Source organism: Oryx dammah, unplaced genomic scaffold (assembly GCF_014754425.2).
Source record: "Oryx dammah isolate SB20612 unplaced genomic scaffold, SCBI_Odam_1.1 HiC_scaffold_18, whole genome shotgun sequence".
Lineage (NCBI taxonomy): Eukaryota > Metazoa > Chordata > Mammalia > Artiodactyla > Bovidae > Oryx > Oryx dammah.
Genome location: NW_024070202.1, coordinates 10,436,760 through 10,458,488, shown reverse-complemented (window position 1 = coordinate 10,458,488; position 21,729 = coordinate 10,436,760). Strand labels below are relative to the sequence as shown.

General features: G+C 42.4%; 1 protein-coding gene across 2 annotated transcripts in view; it reads left to right on the top strand.

The window, feature by feature from the left end:
• Positions 1-21,349, top strand: part of CDK6 (cyclin dependent kinase 6) — a 258,621-nt gene extending 237,272 nt beyond the window's left edge. For both annotated transcript variants that reach the window (XM_040260280.1, XM_040260281.1), the window contains 3 exons: positions 402-452; positions 5,274-5,409; positions 11,783-21,349. In XM_040260280.1, coding sequence (XP_040116214.1) covers positions 402-452; positions 5,274-5,409; positions 11,783-11,929 — 334 coding nt within the window. In that variant the 3' untranslated portion in view covers positions 11,930-21,349. The remainder of the gene's footprint in view (positions 1-401; positions 453-5,273; positions 5,410-11,782) is intronic.
• Positions 21,350-21,729: the final 380 nt, after the last annotated feature.

The window sequence follows — 21,729 nt, the reverse complement described above, 5'->3', positions numbered from 1 at the left end:
CCACATGCTGCAGAGCAGCTAAGCCTGTGCACTGCAACTACTGAGCCCATGTGCTGCAAGCACTGAAGCCCTTTCACCCTAGAGCCCGTGCTCCACCACCAGAGAAGCCTGAGCACCGCAACTAGAGAAAGCCCGCACGCGTTAACAAAGACCCAGCAAAACCAGAACTAAAAATAAACAAGTAAAAAAAAAAAAGCATACCCAGCATGGGAGTGAGGTACCAGCAGATATTCATGATCAAACCTTAACGTAAGGAGAATGCAAGAAAAACCTTAATTTACGAAAGATTACTTATACCCCACCCAAAGAATATTTTGGTTTCTGTTAAATAATCATCAGGACAAACAGGACTGAAATGTAACCGGAGAAAATTCCTTGTTTAATGTGTGTCTTTCTTTCAGGCCTCTTTTTCGTGGAAGTTCAGATGTCGACCAACTAGGAAAAATCTTGGAGTAAGTAGTACCTGTACTTTTACATTCGTGTTTGTAGCATTAGAACATTTATGATGACCTTCCTCTGACGTTCATATAATACGTTTATCTCTTGTCTCTCCTGCCCCAAGCTGCTGCTGCAGACAGTGTTACTATTTGTGTGGTGAGTGGGGATGTTGTAGACGTGCCGTTTCGTGCAGAGCCCATCATGACGTGTGGCCTGACTGCTCTGCCCTGGAAGCTTGTGTGTTGCTCGTGTGGCTCTTTTGGCAGCTCCCCTTTGCTTGGCTGAGCTCCCGTTCTTTAGTTCTGTTGTGTTATCTGCTTGGGGTCTTTTCAGATGCTTCCACCATCAGAGGCTGGAGCACTCAGCCTGGTAACCCATCCTTATTCACTGGGCTTCGTGTCCCCATTGAACATCCTATAATCAGCCAGGTTGGCTTTGCATTGTTGGGTTTTGTCTTCCTGGGCAAAGGATGGTCTGCTACTCAATTGATTTTTCTTTGAAACACTGAAAAAGGAAATGAGAATCCTAGGTTCCATTCCTCTGTCTGTGGCTAAAGAGCGATGCAGTCTTGAGAAGGTCCCTTCGAACTCTGGGTAGAGGACTTACCCGGTGCCCGGTGTTACATAAAAAATGCTTGTAAGAATGCTAGCTCTTACTGTAATTCATCATTAATTGTTTCATCTTTTTGTTCTTCTTCACCTGAGAAGTGACACTTAGAGGTCCTTCCTCGTGCTCGAATTCTTTGGTTCCAGTTGTCTGTGACGTAGCTCCTGGATGATTTTCAGAGTTGCGTTAAGTGTTTGCGTGTTTGTGCATGTGAGGCTGTGGATGCTTCTGTGTGTCTAGAATGTGAAGAAGAGGCTTTTCTTCTCACAGAGCATGCAATAGGACATCTTTTGCCAAGCTCCATCAGGATTGGAGTGACAAGAAAAGAAATGGGAGTTCTAGAACCAAAAATAGCTCCAGTCATTGGTCTATACCATTTGATAGGAATCCCCATGATTATTATGATATTCAGGCTGCAAAACTGATGAAAAAGCATTATATTTTAACACTGTCTTCTCGTGCATAGCTGCTGAAGACAATTGGGATAAAACGGGAACCTGAATTTGTTCTTTTGGCGACTAGAAGTAGCTGCAGCAGGCTTCTGTGAGTGCCAACCTCACTGCTAAGTGTCAGACCCAGTGGCTTTCAGGCCTGAAAAATACATGTGCTCCCTTCACTGTCTGGGGGCTTCCCAGGTCTAGGACAGGTACCACAGTGACTGCTCCTGCTGCTGCTACTGTCCACCCTGTAGGATGAACCAGCTCAGGACCAAACTTGCACGAGACTCTGCTTCTGGATGTCCGGTTCTCTGGTCATTCAGGGATGAACTCCCATCTGTTCTTGCCTATCCCTGTTGAGTATGTTTTGTGTGCATGTGATCGTGAAGAGGGAACCGTGAGACTCAGGCCTACCCGTGACCATCTTGTTAAAAGTAAGAACAGTCTTGACTGAAGCCAGCTTGTCAGACCCTGAAGTCCTTCATGTGCTTTTTCTCGCTGACCCCATTTGGGTGTTCTGTCTGCCTCCAGCGCCCTTCTTAACACTGCTGGTGCCCCAAGTGCGTGAAGCCCATGAGATGGACCAGAAGGAACCTCTCACATTTGACTTGCTTCCAACGGAAGCCAGTTCCACTTCTGGCAAAGGCCTGAGATCTAGGTTGCCCATAGAAAAGAAGCCGTGAAGCTCGATACGTTTTGTGCCTTTAGATTTTACTTCTTGATTTCTGGCCTTGCGTCACTGTAATTCTGTTCAGTTTCCTCCGAAGGCTTTCGTTATTTTGGCATAGAGAAAAGGGACAATGCTGCACCCTAGTGTCCCTTTGAAGTACTTGAAAAGTAATTTCTGTCCCAGCCGTTCATGCCATTTATAGGTTTTGTGGGCTTCCCTTGTGGCTCAGCTGGTAAAGAATCCACCTGCAATGCGGGAGACCTGGGTTTGATCCCTGGGTTGGAAAGATCCCCTGGAGCAGGGAAAGGCTACTCACTCCAGTATTCTGGCCTGGAGAATTCCATGGACGGTATAGTCCATGGGGTCGCAAAGAGTCAGACACAGCTGAGTGACTTTCACTTTTACAGATTTTGTGCTATCAGTCTTTCCAATACAAATGTCAGCTTTTAAGGCTTATATTCAGCTTGATCCAAATACTGAAATTCGATGCAAGCCCTTTTGAATGAACCTATTAGAATTTCACAACACTCATGTATGGACCATAAAAGTTCATAATAGATATTAAACTGAATATATTTTTAAGGGAAGCCATATTCACATTCTCTTAAGGGGAAAAGTCTTTCTGTGTTTAGGAAGATTTATACTTTCAAAGGACAGCAAGTACTTTGAAAGTGAAACTGAGTGCTTTTAATCCGTGCCATTTTAGAGCATTTTTAAGAGCAGAGTCACAGTAAAATGGAAATAAAATACTGGATTTGGAGTAAGCTCTCTCCAGCCTCTGGGCTGAACTCTCTCTGTGTGGCTTTAACCGTTCATTTTATTCCTCATCTTAAGTTTCCCCACCTATATAATGAAAATAATAATATCTAAGCTATATGTCTCAGGAGGTGGTAGATTTTAAAGCACTTTTAAAAGTTATTTATATACATATAGGGACACTGTTTTTCTGAGAACTTTTGGCATTCAGCTGCCAACATTGCCAGATTTAACTCAACATAAATATATTCAAAACTGCAAATAACAAAAGATTTTCAATTTGTACTAAGAGTTGTTATAATTGATTTCTGTAACTGGTAACAGTACACAAAAATATTGATATAAAAATGGCCAAAAAGCCAAAAATGAAAGAAAGACAATGTTTTAAAGTTATTTAGTAAACATTCTTCTTTTCTTCCTCTGCCTGTCCCATTATATCCAAACACACACAGATTTTTTTTTTTTAATAATTAATGGTAACATTCTCGCTGTCTTCTTTTTATTCGTATTCTAGATCTTGCTGTTAAATTTGTTTGTTGCTCAAGTTGTCATTTCCCTTCATCTGTTTCAGTAACTGTGTCTGTGAGTCTCTCTGTCTGCCTCAGTAACCTGGCTCTCCCTGCATGTCTGACACGGGTGGGGTAACAGTGACTTTCACCAGACACCCTGTGGCAGGCGTCTGCTCTTCCCAGGTGAGAGACCTGTGGCCTGGGCTCTGTCGAGGTAAGAGAAGGGAAACAAAGTCCTGCGGAAATCTTGTGGAATTTACCACTACCTGTTCCTACACCCTGGAGACCCATTCAGGAGAACACCCCAACCACACCACCACCCAGGCCTCTCAGGCCCAGCAAGTACTGGCCAAGAAGACTATAATGCTGGGCAGCACCATTTCTAACTGTAGTCAGAAGAGTTTGCTCAGTATTTGAATAGCCATATATTCTGTCTGCTAAAGTCTAATTTCCTCTGTCCATGAGATTTCCCAGGGAAGAATACTGGAGCGCGTTGCCAGTTCTTTCTCCAGAGGATCTTCCTGACCCAGGGATCGAACTGCATCTCTTAAATCTCCTGCCATTGGCAGGCAGATTCTTTACCGCTGCACCAACCAGGGTTCAGAATTAATCAGAGTCTATATGAGATATAAGTTCTTGCTTCCCCCGAATTTCCTTGTTCAACCCTACTTACTACCTGTATATAAGTTATAAGGAACATCTACTAATGTAGAAGGCCACAGACCTACTAATAGTTCTGAAGAACCTTAAGTCACACACCCATAGAACTCATCAGTTGATATTTTCAGTATGTTGGTGACTCATTGCCTGCACATTTTAGATTAATAACATTATTTCCCTCTTATGATACTAATGGGTAATGCATTGATATTGATATGCGTTGATACGCAGTACATTGATACTGATATTGACAGATCCTGGGTGCCAGGCATTGTGCTGTGCATTTTATAGAAATCATTGCTGATCCTTAACACCACAAATTATTATCCTTGTCATATAAATAAAGACTCACAGAAGTTAAATAATTTGTTCTTACCTACCGATAAGGCAAGTTCAGCATTTGAACCCAGTTCTGCCTGTTTCCAAAGCTTGTGCTGCTTTTATATCAGTTCTTTCTCTGCATTTCTGATCCTAGGATGAGTCTCAGAGGAAACAGAAGATAACAGGTTTTTTAATGAATTGTTTGCTCACTTTGCAATAACAAAAAATAATTGTATAAAATATATAAATAAGTTAAATTTGTAATATGTAATAATAAGTTAAATTTGATATTAAATGATAAAATAGTGTTTGTGTTACACAGAACTAACATACCTTTTAGCCTCATTTGGGGTGTCTGACTCTATGTAATTTCTGTTTGGGGACTCATTCTTTAACCCAAAATGCAACCAAGTTTACGTGTCAACAAATCATGTTAGATGAGCATCCTAAAAGTGTGTCCATACAGGAGTGTTTGATCAGGACACAAAAAAGCCGTCTGGGGCATAAAGGAAAACATGATGTGCCCATGCGGGTCCCCTTTGAGTATTTAGATCCTGGTCTGACAGTGTTTCAGGGCTTATTGGTAATAGTTTCCGTTTCTGCGTGATCTCTTACATTTCACAGCTGCTGCCACAGTGATTGCGTTTCTCTCTTCCCAGTGGCTTTTACAATTCTCCGGTGAGATTGCCCTCCGCCCCAAGATCACCATATTGGAGTAGCACAGAGAAGAGTCCTGCCAGTCATACAAGTGGTGGACTCCTGGGGCTCTGAGTTCCCCCAGGCCCCTCCCTTAGACTTCACCTTCTTCTGGAATTGCTAGAAAAATCGCTTCAGCACAATAGCTCATGCTTACGTTCACCTGTGGTTCTTTTGTAGTGTAATTGGACTCCCGGGAGAAGAGGACTGGCCTAGAGATGTTGCCCTACCCAGGCAGGCTTTTCACTCAAAATCTCCTCAACCAATTGAGAAGTTTGTAACAGACATTGATGAACAAGGCAAAGACCTACTTCTGGTAAGTTCACACGATGCAGAGTTGGTCTTCTCTGCGCTCATGAATAGAACTCATCAGCTAATATTTTTAGTGTGCTGGTGATGCACTGCCTACACATTTTAGATTAATGACGTCACTTCCCTCTTAGGATGATAATGGGTAGTCCATTGATATTGATACACGTTGATCTTGCATTGATATGCAATGAATTGTTACTGCTGTTGAGAAGTCCTGTGTCCACACTGGGCACTGGGTACAGCATCAGTTCAGCCTCACATGCCGCAGCCTCACAGGACAGAGCCAAACTCTCTCTGCAGCTTTCCTTTTCACCCCTATGGCAGCTGGTGACTTTCGATTCTGCATTGTCTTCAGGGCCCATAGAAAGGGAGAGTCTGATTCACACCCTTTCATTCTGCCATTTTTTAATGTTCTTTTGAATGCAGCCTTAGAATCCTCTGGATTCATCTAAACATATGCTTCAGTAGAAGTAAATATTATGTTTCCTTGTGTACACTTTCCTGCTACTTTAAGCAGCTTGTTTGGCATTTTAAATGTGTCTTTTCTTAAACAGGCACATCTTTAGGAAGATGTTTTTCCAAAGGAACCAAATAGCAAGACTCCTTCCAGTTACTGATTTATTTAAGAATTATTGAACATGCCCTGACATATAAAATACCTCACCAAAAACAAAGGTCTATGCCCTGTTTGAGACTCAAATTCATATTCTTGGCTTTGTACATAATTCCCTGTACTTGGAGACCAGGGCAGAGTGGACAAATGTACCTCCTGGACTATTCCTGGTGTCTGGAACTCAGTGAGTAGTAATGAGTGTATTCTTTACCAGCCAAATGAGCAAGCTTTGATATCTAGCCAAGAAAGTGCTCCTAGACTCAGAGGAGCCAGTGCTCCCATTCTGTCAGTGTATTACAAATTTTAGATACAGACCTAAGAGTCTATAAGTCCAAGGAGAAATGTTATGCTTCAGCTCTGTATGGACACAGCCATTGATTGGCCTGTTTGGAGAGCCATGGATTTTTCCCAGTGAAAGCCCTAACTCCATCTCCACCTGATGGCGGCTCATTTCCTGATGGTTAGGCAAAAGTTCCCTCCACTGCCAAATTACAGATGAGGACAGCCCTATTCCTTCCCTGCTGTTTCTTTGTAAGACACTCACTAAGGACCTTGGCCCGCATCCTTTGAGATAGATTAATTAGAAAGGAGAACATTCACCTAGACAAAGGCTCACTGTATATTGCATACATACCCAGTGGTTTACCTGCTATCGAGGAAATTTCTTCCTTGATTTCTCTTACATTTCACAGCTCATTTGGGGGGTGGGGGGTCTGATTCTAATCTTATGTAATTATTGTTTGGGGAATCGTTCTTTAACCCAGAATGCAACCATGCATGTATTTGCATTACCTTAAGAAAAGGAGATTTGATGGGTCGCTTCTGGTGGCCTGCAGATGGAGAGCTGTCCAGAGTACGTCACTGTTCTGCGCATCGCCTTCTCTTACCAGTTCTGCTTTTCCCTGCCCTTCACTCCACCTCGTTGCTTCTTTTCAGTCCTGCTGTCTGTTCCCCTTAACATCAGCTGGTCCCTTGACTACCAGAACTCACTAATTCACAGATCCTTCCCTCTCCAGTCCCTCTGCTAGCATTTTCCCCGCCTCTGTTTCCTTCATCTGATTCTTACAGAGAGGAATCTGGCTTGCACACCTCACCCTTTTGCTGCCAAACCATGGTATGGGTTGGTACCTAAGGCCAAGCTGCACTCCTGACCCAATCAGCTATGCTGGGAGGGGGTAAGGACTACCTGATATAAAATATAGCCACCATAGGCTTTCCCTTTCAGCAGGAACTTTGAATGAAATGTTTCTCTTAGTAGAAGGTTCTGGGTAGAGAGTCACAATGATGAACAACTTTAAGTAAAGCAACCCTCTGTTTCAGCTACTGGAACATCCAAAGACAGCCCCAAAGATTTCCTGGCCCCAGACTCAGTAGGAATCACCGAGAAGAACTTAAAATGTAAAGATAACAGACAATCCCATGTGTTCATTCAAGGTCCCCTGATAGCGGTGGTGGCTTTCAAAGTCAGACTACAGGTGCTAATCCAAAGAAGTAGCAGGAGATGAGAAAGGAGCAAAGAAACCTGCCAAAGAGAGAAGGAAGTGGTGAATAAGGAGTGGCAGCAGAGACTAGAAGAGCAGAGGAGAGGAATAACAAGCAGAGCTCAGACTCCCCTGCTGGTCCAGTGGTGAAGAATTGGGCCATCAATTCAGGGGGACACAGGTTCGATCCCTAGTCTGGGAAGATCCCTTAAGCCACAGCAACTAAGCCCGTGTGCCACAACTCCTAAAGCCTGCATGTCCTAGGGCCCATGCTCCACAATGGGAGAGGCCACCCGCAGTGAGAAACCTGGGCACTCCAGCTGGAGAAAGCACGCACGCGGCGGCAAAGACCCAGCACAGCCAACAGTCAATTTTAAGAAATTTAAAAAGCAGAGCCAGTAACATCATGACCAGCTAAGGGTTAAGCGTGAAGCATAAGATGCACAGACATTCAGGGAAAGGACAGTCCAAGACCTGAAACTATCTAAAAGCTCTCACCGTTTCATCTTAGAGGGACACGAGCTAGAACTGTAAAGCTGAGAAAGCAGGCCATTCAGTACAAGAGAGGCCCCTGCGACCCTCAAAGTACTGGTCCTCTATTGAAAATGTTTTACTGAGGAGGTCAAGGGAAAGGAAAATTGTTGACAATTAACATTTTAAAGTTTAACACTTTAAGAGTAATCCTTCATTTCTATCTGAAAAAAAGTTGACTTTATACGATGCTTCAGTCATACGTGTATGGATATATACATTAACATTTATAAACACTCTTATGTAAATCTATAAGGAAAGTAGTGTGCAGTAATAAGACAGTTCAGGGGAAGAATTATTTTCAGCAACCCAAACTTACATATCTTTACAACTTTTGCCCCGTTCATCGTGATTAACTTTGGAGGCTGGGTATGTCCTCCAGACATGATGCTCTTGTAGAAAAGAAGTTTTGGAGTTCTTGCTATCTAACTGCTTTCAGAGCCTGAGGTAGTACTTTTTTTTTTTTTTGGATACTTGTATTCGTCAGCTTCTGCTGCATAACAAACAACCAAAATAAATATCTCACTAGCATTCAGCAGTGAACCTTTGTCTCTTGCTCATGGGTCTGCATGTTGGCAGAGACAGCTCTGTGAGTCATTAAAACAACTCTGCTTCAGCCAGTGGGTCAAGTACTGGTCTTCCCCATGTGTCACATTCTGGGACCCAGGCCAAAGGGACTTTGGCTCCCTGGGGCATGTTTTTCTCATCATAGAAGGAAGGTGGGTCCTCCCAGGAGGGCAAGCAGAAACATACGATGCCCCTAACGGCCTAGGTAGGCTGGGCAAAGGTGCCCCACTGTTTTCTGTCCATGTTCCATTGGCCGATGAAAATTACATGGCCAAGGCCAACTTTAATAGAACAAACATTCCCCCAATGGAGGCAGAGAAGGAAAGAAAGGAAATTTGTGTTGGAAAATGATCCAGCTGCACTGTAGTAGTCAAGTAGCAATTCCAAAAGCTCGTTTTAAGTCAGTTATTTGGCAAGCAAATTATATTTTTTTGCAGAAACATTATTACGCAAGAGTTTGAAATTAATTCTCAAAATAGCCAGTTGCTCTGTTGAGTTACAGCAATAATAAGACTCGAGCAGTTTTTCTAACAATATTTCTATAGGACAAAATGTGTCACAACCTCCAGCTTGAGATTCTCACACACACGCCCTGCCGTAGGCTAAGGATTTCTCCTTCTCTCTACCACGCTCCCAGCTCTAAGCCATTAGTGTCGTGTGGGAACAGGGCTTCCTCCCAGATAATCCTCTAGGGATGTCTCTATCTTGGATGTATTTCCACAACTTTTTTCCCCTTCTTTCCTATGTCCTGGGAATTAAACTAGCGGCTTCCTTTTCTAGTGCCACTACGTAATTTTCTCCTTCTTGGACTCTGGAAAGAGAGAACTCAGGCTCAAGAATTTTGCCCCTGCTTTCCTGTCCTTTGAGAATTCAGCCCTTGTAAAGCTTTTCTCAAGATGTTTATTGCTATTAGAGACAGTAGAACAAGCTCCTTCCTCTGCTTGTTGTTTGGATCTAATTTTCAGAAGACAGGTTGGCATCCATGGACTGGTAGGGAGCTCAGGATAAATAAGATTTGGGGGGGACCCAAGAATTCACTTGACGTTAAGTGTAGAATTTTCTGTTTGTACTTTTCTAGGTCAGTTGTATTCAGCAGAGTCTTAGGAGTCGCTAATCCAATCAGGACTGTGAAAGACTCAAGGGCTCAGATTAAATGGAAGAGGTCTACATAATTGTGATGATGTTAAAGCTAGATTACATACAGCAGGGGTCCCCAGCCTCTGGGCCACGGACCAGTACCTGCTGTCAGATCAATGGTTGCATTAGATTAAAAATAAAGTACACCATAAATGTAATTCCCTTGAATTGTCCCCAAACCATCCTACCTCCAACCCGGCCGTGGAAGAACTGTCTTCCATGAAACCAGTCCCTGGTGCCAAAAAGGTTGAGGACCACTGACGTAGAAGACTGAAATTCAGAGACATTTGAGACCCCAGCCCACTTCAGCGGACACTGTCACAAGGATGGAGGAGCTGGCGTAGCTTCTCTGCTCCCTGGGAGCTCCTGAGGCAGTGGTGTGGACAGGTGGGATGTTACTCATCACTAGTTAGTACTGACCACTGCTGCTACTGCTACTGCTAAGTCATGTCCGTCGTGTCTGACTCTGTGCGACCCCATAGACGGCAGCCCACCAGGCTCCTCCGTCCCTGGGATTCTCCAGGCAAGAACACTGGAGTGGGGTGCCATTTCCTTCTCCAGTGCATGAAAGTGAAAAGTGAAAGGGAAGTTGCTCAGTCGTGTCTGACTCCTAGCGACCCCATGGACTGCAGCCTGCCAGGCTGCTCCGTCCATGGGATTTTCCAGGCAAGAGTACTGGAGTGGGGGGCCATTGCCTTCTCCGACCACCTGCTTGGCATGCTGGAGGAGTTGCTAGAAGGAGAGGAGGAGGATTTGAAGAACAGGATTGCCTGGGCTCGGAGTGGAAATGGAACTGAAATTAGAGGAATGTTAATAACTGATTGTGTACTAGCAGCTTAGGAAGACAGATGGCTGCTTTCCTCCTTTCACCTTCTACCTGCACTTGGTCAGCAGCCTGAAAAAGAGTTTAGTGACTTGAATTGAAACTAATGGTCTCCCTGTACGGCCAGTGCTAGCCCCTGCGGCACCTTGACATGAATTAGAAGGAAGGCATCTCTCCCTCCGGGTGGCACAGCCCTAGGGTGGGGTACATGACTTGCTAGTGGACCGAGATAATCAGGGTCTAGGTTTAGCCCTTACTTGTTGCCCCCTCCACTGGCCCCGAGTTCAGTAATTAGCCTTACACCTGAACAAGGCAACCGCCTTCCATTCCCCGCTCATGGATAAAACTTGGGCAGAGTGAAAAATCAGGGTGAAGACTGACTATGGCACCAAGTCTGCTAGCGCCAGAAAAATCACTTCCCTAACTAAAGTTATCCGTATGCTGTAATAAGGGGTTCCCAGCTGGCTCAGTGGTAAAGAATCTGGCTGCCGAGCAGGAGACCTGGGTTCAATCCCTGGTTCAGGAAGATCCCCATCCCTGGGTTGAGAAGATCCCTTGGAGAAGGGAATGGCAACCCACTCCAGTATCCTTTCCAGGGAATCCCATGGACTGAGGAGCTTGGCGGGCTACAGTCACTAAGAGTCAGACACAACTTAGCGGCTGACCCACCACCACCACATGCTGTAATAATAATATGATTGAGTTGGAAAGAAATCTGGGTAGGTAACAGATCCTGAGGGGCAGTTTATACATTAGGGACATGTAGAAGATGAAGCAAAAGGAGAAGAGGACAGCAGAGGATGAGATGGTTGGATAGTATCACTGACTCAATGGACATGAATCTGAGCAAACTCCAGGATATAGTAAAGGACAGGGAAGCCTGGTGTGCTATAGTCCATGGGTCGCAGAGTCGGACACAACTTATCAACTCAACAATAACACAACAACAACAACGTAAGATGAGTACTCTCTACGTTGTGTTTAGCGTCCCTGGAAGTAGATATCCATTCTCATTATGCACACTAAGTTGCTTCAGTTGTGTCCGACTGTCTGAGACGCTGCGGCCTGTAGCCTGCCAAACTCCTCTGTCCATGGGATTCTCCAGTCAAGAATACTGGAGTGGGTTGCCAAGCCCTCCTCATAATACATGACAGTGAATAGATACGTAACTGTGTAAGCACATGGACGTGTTTTATGTCACTCTGTTATTTTTTCTCCATCACAGAAGTGCTTGACATTTAATCCAGCCAAAAGAATATCAGCATACAGTGCCCTGTCTCACCCATACTTCCACGATCTGGAGAGGTGCAAGGAAAACCTGGATTCCCACCTGCCACCCAGCCAGAACAGCTCGGAAATGAATACCGCCTAACCTGCCTTGAGCTGATCATCCAGAGAACCACCTCGGTGGCTGAGGGGTCCCCCGAGGAAGCCTTGCAGAGCTGTTGAGGATCGCTGGCTGGAGACCTTCTAGCTGCTGTCTTCCGGATGGGCTCTGCTTCTCCGAGGAAACCACCTCGTTTACTGTTTTGAAATCAATGCAAGAGTGATTGCAGCTTTACGTCCATTCGTTTTTTTGTCTGTCTGTTTGTTTCAAGAACCTGGAAAAACTCCAGAAGAGAAGCTGCTGACCCATTGTGCTGCCATTTCATTTTTTTCTGATCTTGAATGCTGCCAGTGTGAAGTGAGCAACCTGGGCACAGCTGAGTGAGATTGTACTTGTAATCTCTCTGTAGCTGCTGGGGCCTGATTTGGTACTTCTGAGTGAGTGTGTGTGCTTGCATGTGTGTGTGTGTGTGTGATTCTTGATCTCTTAAAAAGTGTTACTTTCTGTAAACAAGAAGAATTGAATTTTAAAGACTCAAAGTGACCGCTAAATAACAGGTGTCTGTTGACTAAAGGAGATCCACCAAAATGGGCTTCTCAAATTAGAAAATTGAGCCTGTGTCCTTAGCATTTCTTTTCTGGTCAAAAGCAGTCAATTCACTAGTGGTAAAGGGTTCACCGTCTAGGTGAAGTTTTATACACACAGCAAAAAAGAGAAAATAATTCTAGTATCTTTTAAGAAACCTGTTTCTGAAAGCACATGTTCTGTTTACTCTTCAAAAAGCTGCATTTACTCCTTGTCATTTTTAACCTGTATAGTATGCTTGATTGTTTCTTTTAAAGAATACCCTTATAAGCTTGCTGTAGATTTAGGGAGTGTACCTCAGCAAGGTAAAATTGTCAAAAAAAAAAAATAGAGAAAGCCTTTATTTCCTGTTTTGGAACTTATTTCTTTTTTGGTTTTTGTTGTTACTTTGTTTTGGTTTTGACTTTAGGAATTTTCAGGAACTGTTTCCTTTTCGAGTTGGGAGGATAGTTCTCTCTGACTAGAGGCAGGAATGCCATGTAAGTTTTCCTCCACCTTTTACACTGTACTTCTTCTGCAGTGCACTGCCTAATTTGCAAAGTGTACATCTTTATCTGTCCCCCAGCGTGTCTAATGTATTCCACTAGCCTTACACAATTCATGACAGATCGCGTAGGCTGTTCTAATGCATCCCCTCCTTTCTTTCCTTCAATGAACCTCTCATCAATAGTTTGATTCCGATGATGGCTTATGGCTCCAGTTCCACAATCCTAACAGAATCTCATGTGTTCTCCCCCTACTGCAATCTTCCTGGCATTTACTGTTGTTACCTAGGCAGTGAGCAGAAGACTGGTTCTTCTCCATCACTGAGACGTAGATTGCTTTAAAGTGTTACTTAGTGTTTTGCATTTTTATAGACTATATTGTCAGTGTCGTATCTGAGGGAGTGTCCAGAACTCTGTTTTAGGAATGTATATTTACTCTGTAAAATTACCTGTTCTCCATCCACCAGGCTGTGCTTGCTTCTAGTGCCTTACGCACATTCCCCGCTCCCTGCAGAGCCAGCCTGACCTGGGCATTGTGAACAGCTTTACCGTTCCTCTTGCCATTTTCCTCTACAGTACTTTATATCCCATGCCATCTCTGCTGTCTACGTAGGTAGCACTCAGTCGGCTGTAGTAACCAGAAGACACAGAGATGAAGTATCCTTTGGTAAGTTTTAGCTCCCTTGGCTTTCCAATTCATATTTTGTGTGTGTGCAACAGTTAGGCCGTGTTTAGCATTAGGGTCTTCAAAGAATGGGCGTTGCCTCCCTCAGAAGGAAATGTTCTATATGATGTTTATGCATAATCAGGCCTTTCTGAGTTCTCCAGAACTTAATATTGTATACGACTATCTTGAACAAGACAAAAATTAGGAGACTTTTCTCTTTGAGAGCTTTCTGGGTCAGGACCCACTCTTTTCTAAGATATATATATTGTTTAATATTGTTCTAATTCAATAACTTTAAGAGCAGGAAAATTTTTGCTAAAGCAAGCTATGAATGAGAAGATGGGCCATAAGAATATTTTTTACAGTCTTCCTTGTGACAGCATCGATTATGTTTTGTCATCACTGTAAATGCTTGAGATATAATGGACCCAGAACATTCGAGGCAAATGGACTTGTGGTCCCCCCAGATAAGTGGGGGGGACCACAGATAAATGAGTTCTGCCTTTCCTTTGATTGGGGGTCAAAATAATAAAGACCAGGGGCCTGGAAATTGAATTTTAAAACACTGCCCTGATCCATCAGGAGCTTTTCAGTGAGTATCCATGGTTAGAGTGAACATAACTTGGGTTTCGGCTTTTGCAAAAATTTTTCATAAGTTCACTCAAGAAAAATGCAGCTGTTCTAAACTGGAATTTTTCAGCATTCTTTAGCATTTTAAACACGTAGAAAGTTCAACTTTTATTTGCAACATATGCTCCTGATTCATTTATTGGTGGTGTTTATAAAGAAAACTTCAAGCACGAACATTTAGATACTTGCCAAATTACCCTGTGAGAGGCAGAGTGAGAGGGCTTTTCGTCCTCTGTGAACTCGTTAAAAGAGTCTGTCCCCAGCTCCTCCATCCTTGTGGTGGTTGCACTTGAGTGATTACTTTTTTTGTTTTCTGTCTCTCACATCCGGCTCACCACTTCTGAGACCCAGATCCCACACATGCACCTTTGCCATTAGGGCACTTTGAATCATAGAGCAGAACACAAGCTTACTGAATGCGGCTTATTCTTCTGTGACATGGTTTCAGACGTCTCTGCCAAAAGCTAGGCAGTGATTAGCTGGAAAGGTCATATTGCCCCAGGGTTACACTGAAGCAGCTTATAGCGCTAAGAAACAGGATGACAGACTTGAAATCACGTTTGAATTTCTTACTAGGATTGGGACAAGCATATTTGCCCAATCGTTTCTATGTATTTCCATCTAGCGGCCCACGCATTGGGAACTGCTGTGCCAGGGTGGACTTGTAACAGGCTACATGTAGAGAGTCCATTCAGGCATCATAAGCTCTCACCCGGCAAAGGCTGTACCCTTATAATCTTAAAAACACAATCCCTCAGAGCTTGTCAGAACCCAGTGCACTGGAACCTCCCCCTCGGCCTCCCCCTTTTGAAGTGGATGGGAACTCAAGGAGCAGAGAACCTGTTTTGGAAGAAAGCTCCAGGCCACTTTAGCCCCCTATGTTCTCATGCTTTTCTCTCAGGAAACACACATTTTGAATAACTGACTTTTCACTTAGCCTCAGGTGACTTATACTGAAAATAGTTCAAGATATTCACCTGATGCTCAGCCTCTTCATTTTGGGTAAAAATGAAAATTTCAGAATGCATGGGATGTTACTATCTTAAATAAAGCATGGATCTTTTAATAGAGAAATTTATGATATGACTCCAGAATGTGATACTATCCATCCTGGTGAGAAAAAACTTAAATATGACCAAACTTTTGAGTCTTAAATAGTGGATTTAAATTGAGTTTTTAACTAACTATGGCTACTTCTCTTAAACAAGGGTACCTATAAAAGTCAGTAATGACAATTCTTATTCCTTAATAGAAATTAAATCATGTATGCTTCCTAATACCATAAACATACTAAAATTCTTCTCTAAAGAATTGCTTCTCTTTTTAAGTGACTTTACTGTAATTTTTATGATGAGCACATGAGAGTGTCTCATTTTCCAAAAACAGGCCAATGCTGCATAGATAGGCCTAGGAAAGAATAATGTTGAAAGTTAATAAGCCACTGTAGTTACTTAATTGTGTTAGTACAATTTCTTGGAACAGAAATAATTGAATATTATATATTCCAGATATTGATAGAATTCAAAAGAATGCTTAAAGACATAAAACAGTGTCTTTATAAAAATAAAGATGTGATTATTTCTAAATTTTTTAAAAACCAGAAGATACTAGGCAGTGGCTAGAGGAAATTCTGGAGAAAATGAAGGTATTCAAAGAAGGATAGTTTCTAAGTTATGTATCTTATGAATATGATATGGCCAAAAACAAATTTTATGGAAAAGCCATTCCAAACAGTTATCATTTCAAAGGTTGAGCTAAGCAAGCTAAACCACCCCTATTCCTTCCACATTTCATGGGAAGAAGCAGCCATGTGAAGCTACAAGAATCTTGTTGTGCAAGCCTTAAAATGTTCGTTGTTAAAAACAATAAATTTTGTAAAGGTATATGTTCCCTATGCCACCAAGATTTTTGAAAACTTGTGAAACCTAAACTGTTTATCATGTGTGTTCAATACATACAGACACATGATGAGGAAGATAATTACATGTTCCTTCCCCACAGTGGAAAAACTTCAGGCTCCCTAAACCTGCCAAGCAAGTCCCCAGATAACTAGCAGTGGTGTTTTCCTCAAAGGCATAAGCAGATAGTATTTTCACTTTTTTCTCAATGTAATTTTCAACCTGGTTTTATTACACACCTATATCTCAAGCATTTCTAGTGTGTCCTTTTTCAGAAAATAAACCAAAAATATTCCTTTGGCCTTATCCATCTTCTGACCTTTGTTAACAACAAAAAATGGAGAAAGAGGAGGGGTCTGATTTTTAAATGTTTTCCTCAGTTAGTTGTTTTTGTTTTTAAAATGAAGTGCAAGCCAGCTTTTCAAATGTTTTCCATTTCTTAGCATTCCCTGAGAGTTAATTTAGATAAAAGAATGGACATCCATCAGTATATTTTATGTTTTCTTAATAACTGGTGCTCTGGCCTTCAAGAATATAACAAGACTCTCCTGAATATAAACACAGTTTTTTTTTCTCCAACTATCTAGTTAAATACTAGTACAGCAATTTGAACTCAATATGTTAGGAAAGGGAAGTCATTTTTCTTTCACGTGTCTGTTTTTAAATTCACATTGTCCTAAGGGATGGCCTTTCTTGTTTTATTCTAGTATATTCCACAAGGTGGCACTTTGAAGGGGGGTATGGAATCTGAGTGACGCCTCTAACTTTATTTTTCTGCATACATTTAACTTTTGCCTAGCACTTGTTTTTCAGGATGATTCATAGTCCTCACAATGTTCTGTAACTTAGATATTTTAACTGTCAGCTAAGTTCTGAACAGTTGTCTGCAAGTAAATTGTTCTTGAGGATGCATAAGACACCCATTTTGATTATTTAAGTGTGTGAAGAGAGCCTAGTCGTTCATTTGTTCATGAAACATTTTTTGAGGTAACTCATTACCTCACTTTTCCAGGTCCAGAAATTAGGTTGGACAGGCTTATTACTCAACAGGCAGCACTCATCTGTGAATAGGATAGTGTTGTTAGGAGTGTAAGACTCCTTCTGAGGCCTCAGGCACAATATGTATATCCCATGTCAGCTGCTTTCCCATTGCCTACCGTGGTGGCCGGTACACAATCCAATTTAAAAACCCCAACTAAGAAAATCAGATGAAGACACTGTTTAAGTGACACATCAGCTACTAAATAGACCAAACTATTTTTTTCAAAGATCTGCTATGCTGAAACAGAGCCCTAAAATACTAAAAGACCTGCAAATGTGTATAGTCACAAGTGTAAATTCACAACATATTCTAATTTTTAAACATTTTCTTTAAGCCTATGAGCTAATAACTTTGGAGTATAGCTACATTAAGTGATGTCTCCATTTGTGAAGTTCCTTGGCAACTTCATGTTATAAAAATATATGTTTTCATAGACTTAATTCACAGATCTGCTCAGACACCATTATCCACCTGATGATTTTAGTCAATTTGAGAAGTCATTTTCTTCCGAAGTGTCACTGAAATTTAGAAGGAAGGAAATTACATTATTTTTCCAGCCTTCCCTTAGCAGAACCCAGTGGAAGGCCGTATATTCCTTCTGAGTGGCAGAAACTCCATAGTCCCTGCTTCACTTTTCTCCGGAGTAGCCAGCTGGCTAGTCTCAGTAATTTATACTGAATCAAAATAGCGCACACATTAGGGGCTGTCAAATCTTCGGCCTGTCCATCTTCTTAAAATCCCAATGAAGAAGATTCCAGTTTAAGCCCCTCAGTGGAAGGCCGAATTCAAGCCTGCAGTCTGTTGTTATTTGGGCCAGTCTGGTTCAAAACCTCCCTCCCACCGAAAAAGCCTTCCAGTGCGCTGCACCGTCGCCCCGCCCCTTTGGCCAAGAGTGTCAGTGGGCGGGGCTGACAGACCCGCCCACCGCTCACCTATTCGTGCCTGATATTGATGTGCAGACCCGGCGGGATACTGTCCGAGGTCCGTGTGCCCTGCTGCTGTCTCAGAGGCATCTGTTCTGCAGTCTTAGGAAGTAAAATGTCCCTAGAGGCAAACGATGTCTTCTGTGCATAAATAAGTACAACACAATTCTCCGAAAGTTCGGGTATAAAGAGATGCTACTCTATCAAGCTATCTACCAGGCATCTCTCAAGCTCTAAGCTCTGCTTTTTTTTTTTTTTTCTTTTTCCTAAGAGAAGATGTATAATTACAGGAAAGATTTTTTTATTTTTTTATTTTCTATCATTTTACATATATGATGGCAAAAGGTATGCCTGGAAAAGTTTTGTTTGGAAAATTTATTTTCTGCTTCATCCTCGGTTGGCAAAAGCTCCTAACTCTTTAGTTTCAAACTTTTTCTTTCTCCTTTTTCTTTGTCAGGTAAATATAGGTATGTGAGCAAATTATGTTATGTAGGAGGGAGAGTCTCCTGTTCAGAGGAACCTTTGATGTGAATTGTTTTGTCAAACAACCCCTTCCCTATTTAAGGAGTTTGGGTTGTCAAATGTAGTTTTATTCTTAAAGGGGACACATAACTGCATAATGCTGTAAAGAATTATGATTGTAGCACTAATCAGCAAGCTTAAAGCCACAAGTTATATCATTTCTAACTCTGTGGTTTCTAGCCAAACCCATTGAAGTGCTTAGATTACAGTCCTGAAGAGACCCTTCATACCCTTACTTGAAAGTTTCTAATCTTAAGTTTTATTAAATGCAATAATATGTATTAACTAGCAATATTTGTGTGATCACCAGCAACTCTGAATTTGACCTTGAAGTCTCTGGATAAGGAAAATAGATCCCAGCAGTAATACACATCTTGAACCGCCTACCCCCACCAAGTGTATTGTATATCTTGCCATTTTGGTCCTGTGTTTGCAAGAAATGTATATGGGAATATTTTAATTCCTTAACTTACTCTGTATTCATTTTATTTTTTCTATGACCAGTGATAAGTCTGTTAGTTAGTACATGGAATGAATAGCATCAGCTACTCCTAGGATCAGCACTTAACACGGTGGGAAATTTTTATTCCAAGTTGTTCTACGTTTGCATAAATTATTTCTATTATTGTTCATGTATATTATTTATTTCTCAATCACACTAGTCCTGTGAAAGTGTAACAGAAGGCAGACCGCATTAGGATTTGCATTTAATGCTCATTATCATGGTCTTGATGGAACTAAGAAAATTAAAATTAAGCCTAAGCCCCCAAGTAAGCTGCATGCATTTTAACATGATTAGTAGAATTTAAGTCTATAGAGATAGTATTTTGTGTGTCTAGGTGTTTTATAAGTATGTAAAGGAATTAAAGCAAAGGACTTAGTAGTTGTTCTCTTGTCAAGTATGCATATAATATGGTGTGAAATACAGCAAAAATTAAAACTGCAGATAGCAAAGCATCAAATAAGGCCTTCAGTTAGGAACTCTGCCAAGTGGTCATCACAATAGATGGCAAGTAGAGACAGATGCCTGGTTGGCGCTTCCGCTTAGCTGGCCAAGAGAAGAAGCCCCGCCCCCACTTGATCTGTGCCCTCGTAGGTGTTGGGTACAGTAGGGGGAACAGGTAGCCCTGTTGAAAGGAGACCAATGTGTGAGTGTTCTGTAGAAGCAGAACTGCTAGCCTGTGCCATGAGGCTTCCAGAACGTGCCGGATGGGAGAAGTCCAAGGTTCTGTGCTTCAAGCAAGGTGGTTTTGTAGCGAGCACTGCAGTCTGGTCATTGAAACAAAGAAGGGCTGCGGGTGCTTTGTCAACAATGGGATTTTAACCACCAACAGTCCCTAACACCTCAAAAGCTTGTTGCATATCTGCTATTTTAAATTTTGACCTGAAGGTTACACGGCAAGTGTTTTGTATAGAAGAGCAGTATGTGTTAAGAAAAGCACAATGTCGGTTCCCATAGAGTGCAGAGTAGGACTAGAGGATTTTATAGGCTTATCATTTCTGAGATGTGTAAAAAAAACATGTTTTCACCTTAAAATGTATTGGTGTTTCTGCACTCATATAGGGCCTAGTTAAAACTTTCTTTTAGATTTCAGCAAGGCTGTTGCAGCCAGGGAGTTATTGTTTGGTTTTTGTTTTTGTTTTTTACTTATTTTTATAATAGAATATGTTTTTAAAGTAGAAGAAAATCTTAATTAGGGCTTCTGACTTGTTGGTTTCTGTGTTTGAAATCACGGTTCTGGAGGTGTAAGGATTGCGCATGCGCATGTCAGATACTAACAGGCTGTGTGCGCCAGCCCAGAACGGATGCTCCACCAGCCTCTGCATCCTTTCCTTGCTCCCTCGGAAGTGCTCCCTGCCCCCTTCCTGGCCTACCCATCTGCTGCTCCTCATCCTCCTCTGCTGTACTTTGGGGTCAGGGACGTGACGAGAGATGCTTTAAGCATCCCAGGTATGCCTGTCCAGGCTTGGCCACCATCCCTATGGGCCATAGTTCTCAAGAGAAGGTTCCCGGTGCTGAACACAGAGAACAGTCAGGACACCAATCACAAATGCCTTCTAGCCTCTTCGTATGGATCTTGATTTTTAAACCCATTCATTCTACAGAGCATTCCGTTTCGGCTGTGGTGCAAATAGAAAAACTAACCCAAGAATATAAAGCACATTCCAGGCTGCTGTTTTCTGTCCATCTGCAGGCTATCCTTTCACTGTATTTCTTCATACTTGAAACTCATTCTGCTATTTTAATATCAGGGTACAGATGTAAAAGGGTGCATGTTCCTTAAAGGTGCGAAACGACTCTCATTCCGTTTGCTCAAGTTGCTACAGAATGCTCTGTTTCGGTGCTTTGGGTTCAGCAGGTCGGAGAAGCAGTGCAGAAACTCACTGCCAGGGACACAGTTTTACACGAATGTTGGCAGGTGGCTTGGTGGTAGATATGGCCGCCAGTCTTATCTCTAGCCACAAGATGGAGAGTTCCCACTCTGGTCAGTCAGGCTCAGCAGGGTGGCCTTCCTGACAGGGTCCAGAAGCCCTGTGCTGCCCGCAAGGGTGGGTGCCGCGCACCTCTCCAAAAGCAGGGGCCTGCCTACATACCCAGGCCACTTAGCCCGCAAAGAGAAATGACTTCGGGTGTAGACAGGAGAATGGAAAGAGCCGTCTCACTCTTGCGGCCAACCTCGTAGAAAGCCCTCCTGAGGCAAAAAAAAAAAAACAGAAAAGAAAGAAAAGGGGAAAAAAAAAAAGAAAGCCAATCTAAAGTTACCCTCCCCCTAGTCCCCTGAGCTGAGTGATTTTGCTTCCTTCCTTTTAGTTAGATGAAAATATAGGTCAGTTTACCTAGACTCTTCCTACCGGAAGAGGAGAATAGAAAAGTAGGTATTTGTGTCATGTGAGATATGGAATCCAAGGACCACCAATACTTACATTAAATACCCCCATGGCTAGCAATCTGTTCCGAATTAGCTCAAGTAAGTGGTGCATGATGACCCGGGGTTGCTGAGGGCAAAGGTAGGTAGGTCTCCCAGCTCTTACTCTTAAGACTTATTTGGAGAGGAACTACCGGTGGTGACTTAGAAAATTCAGAGGGTTACA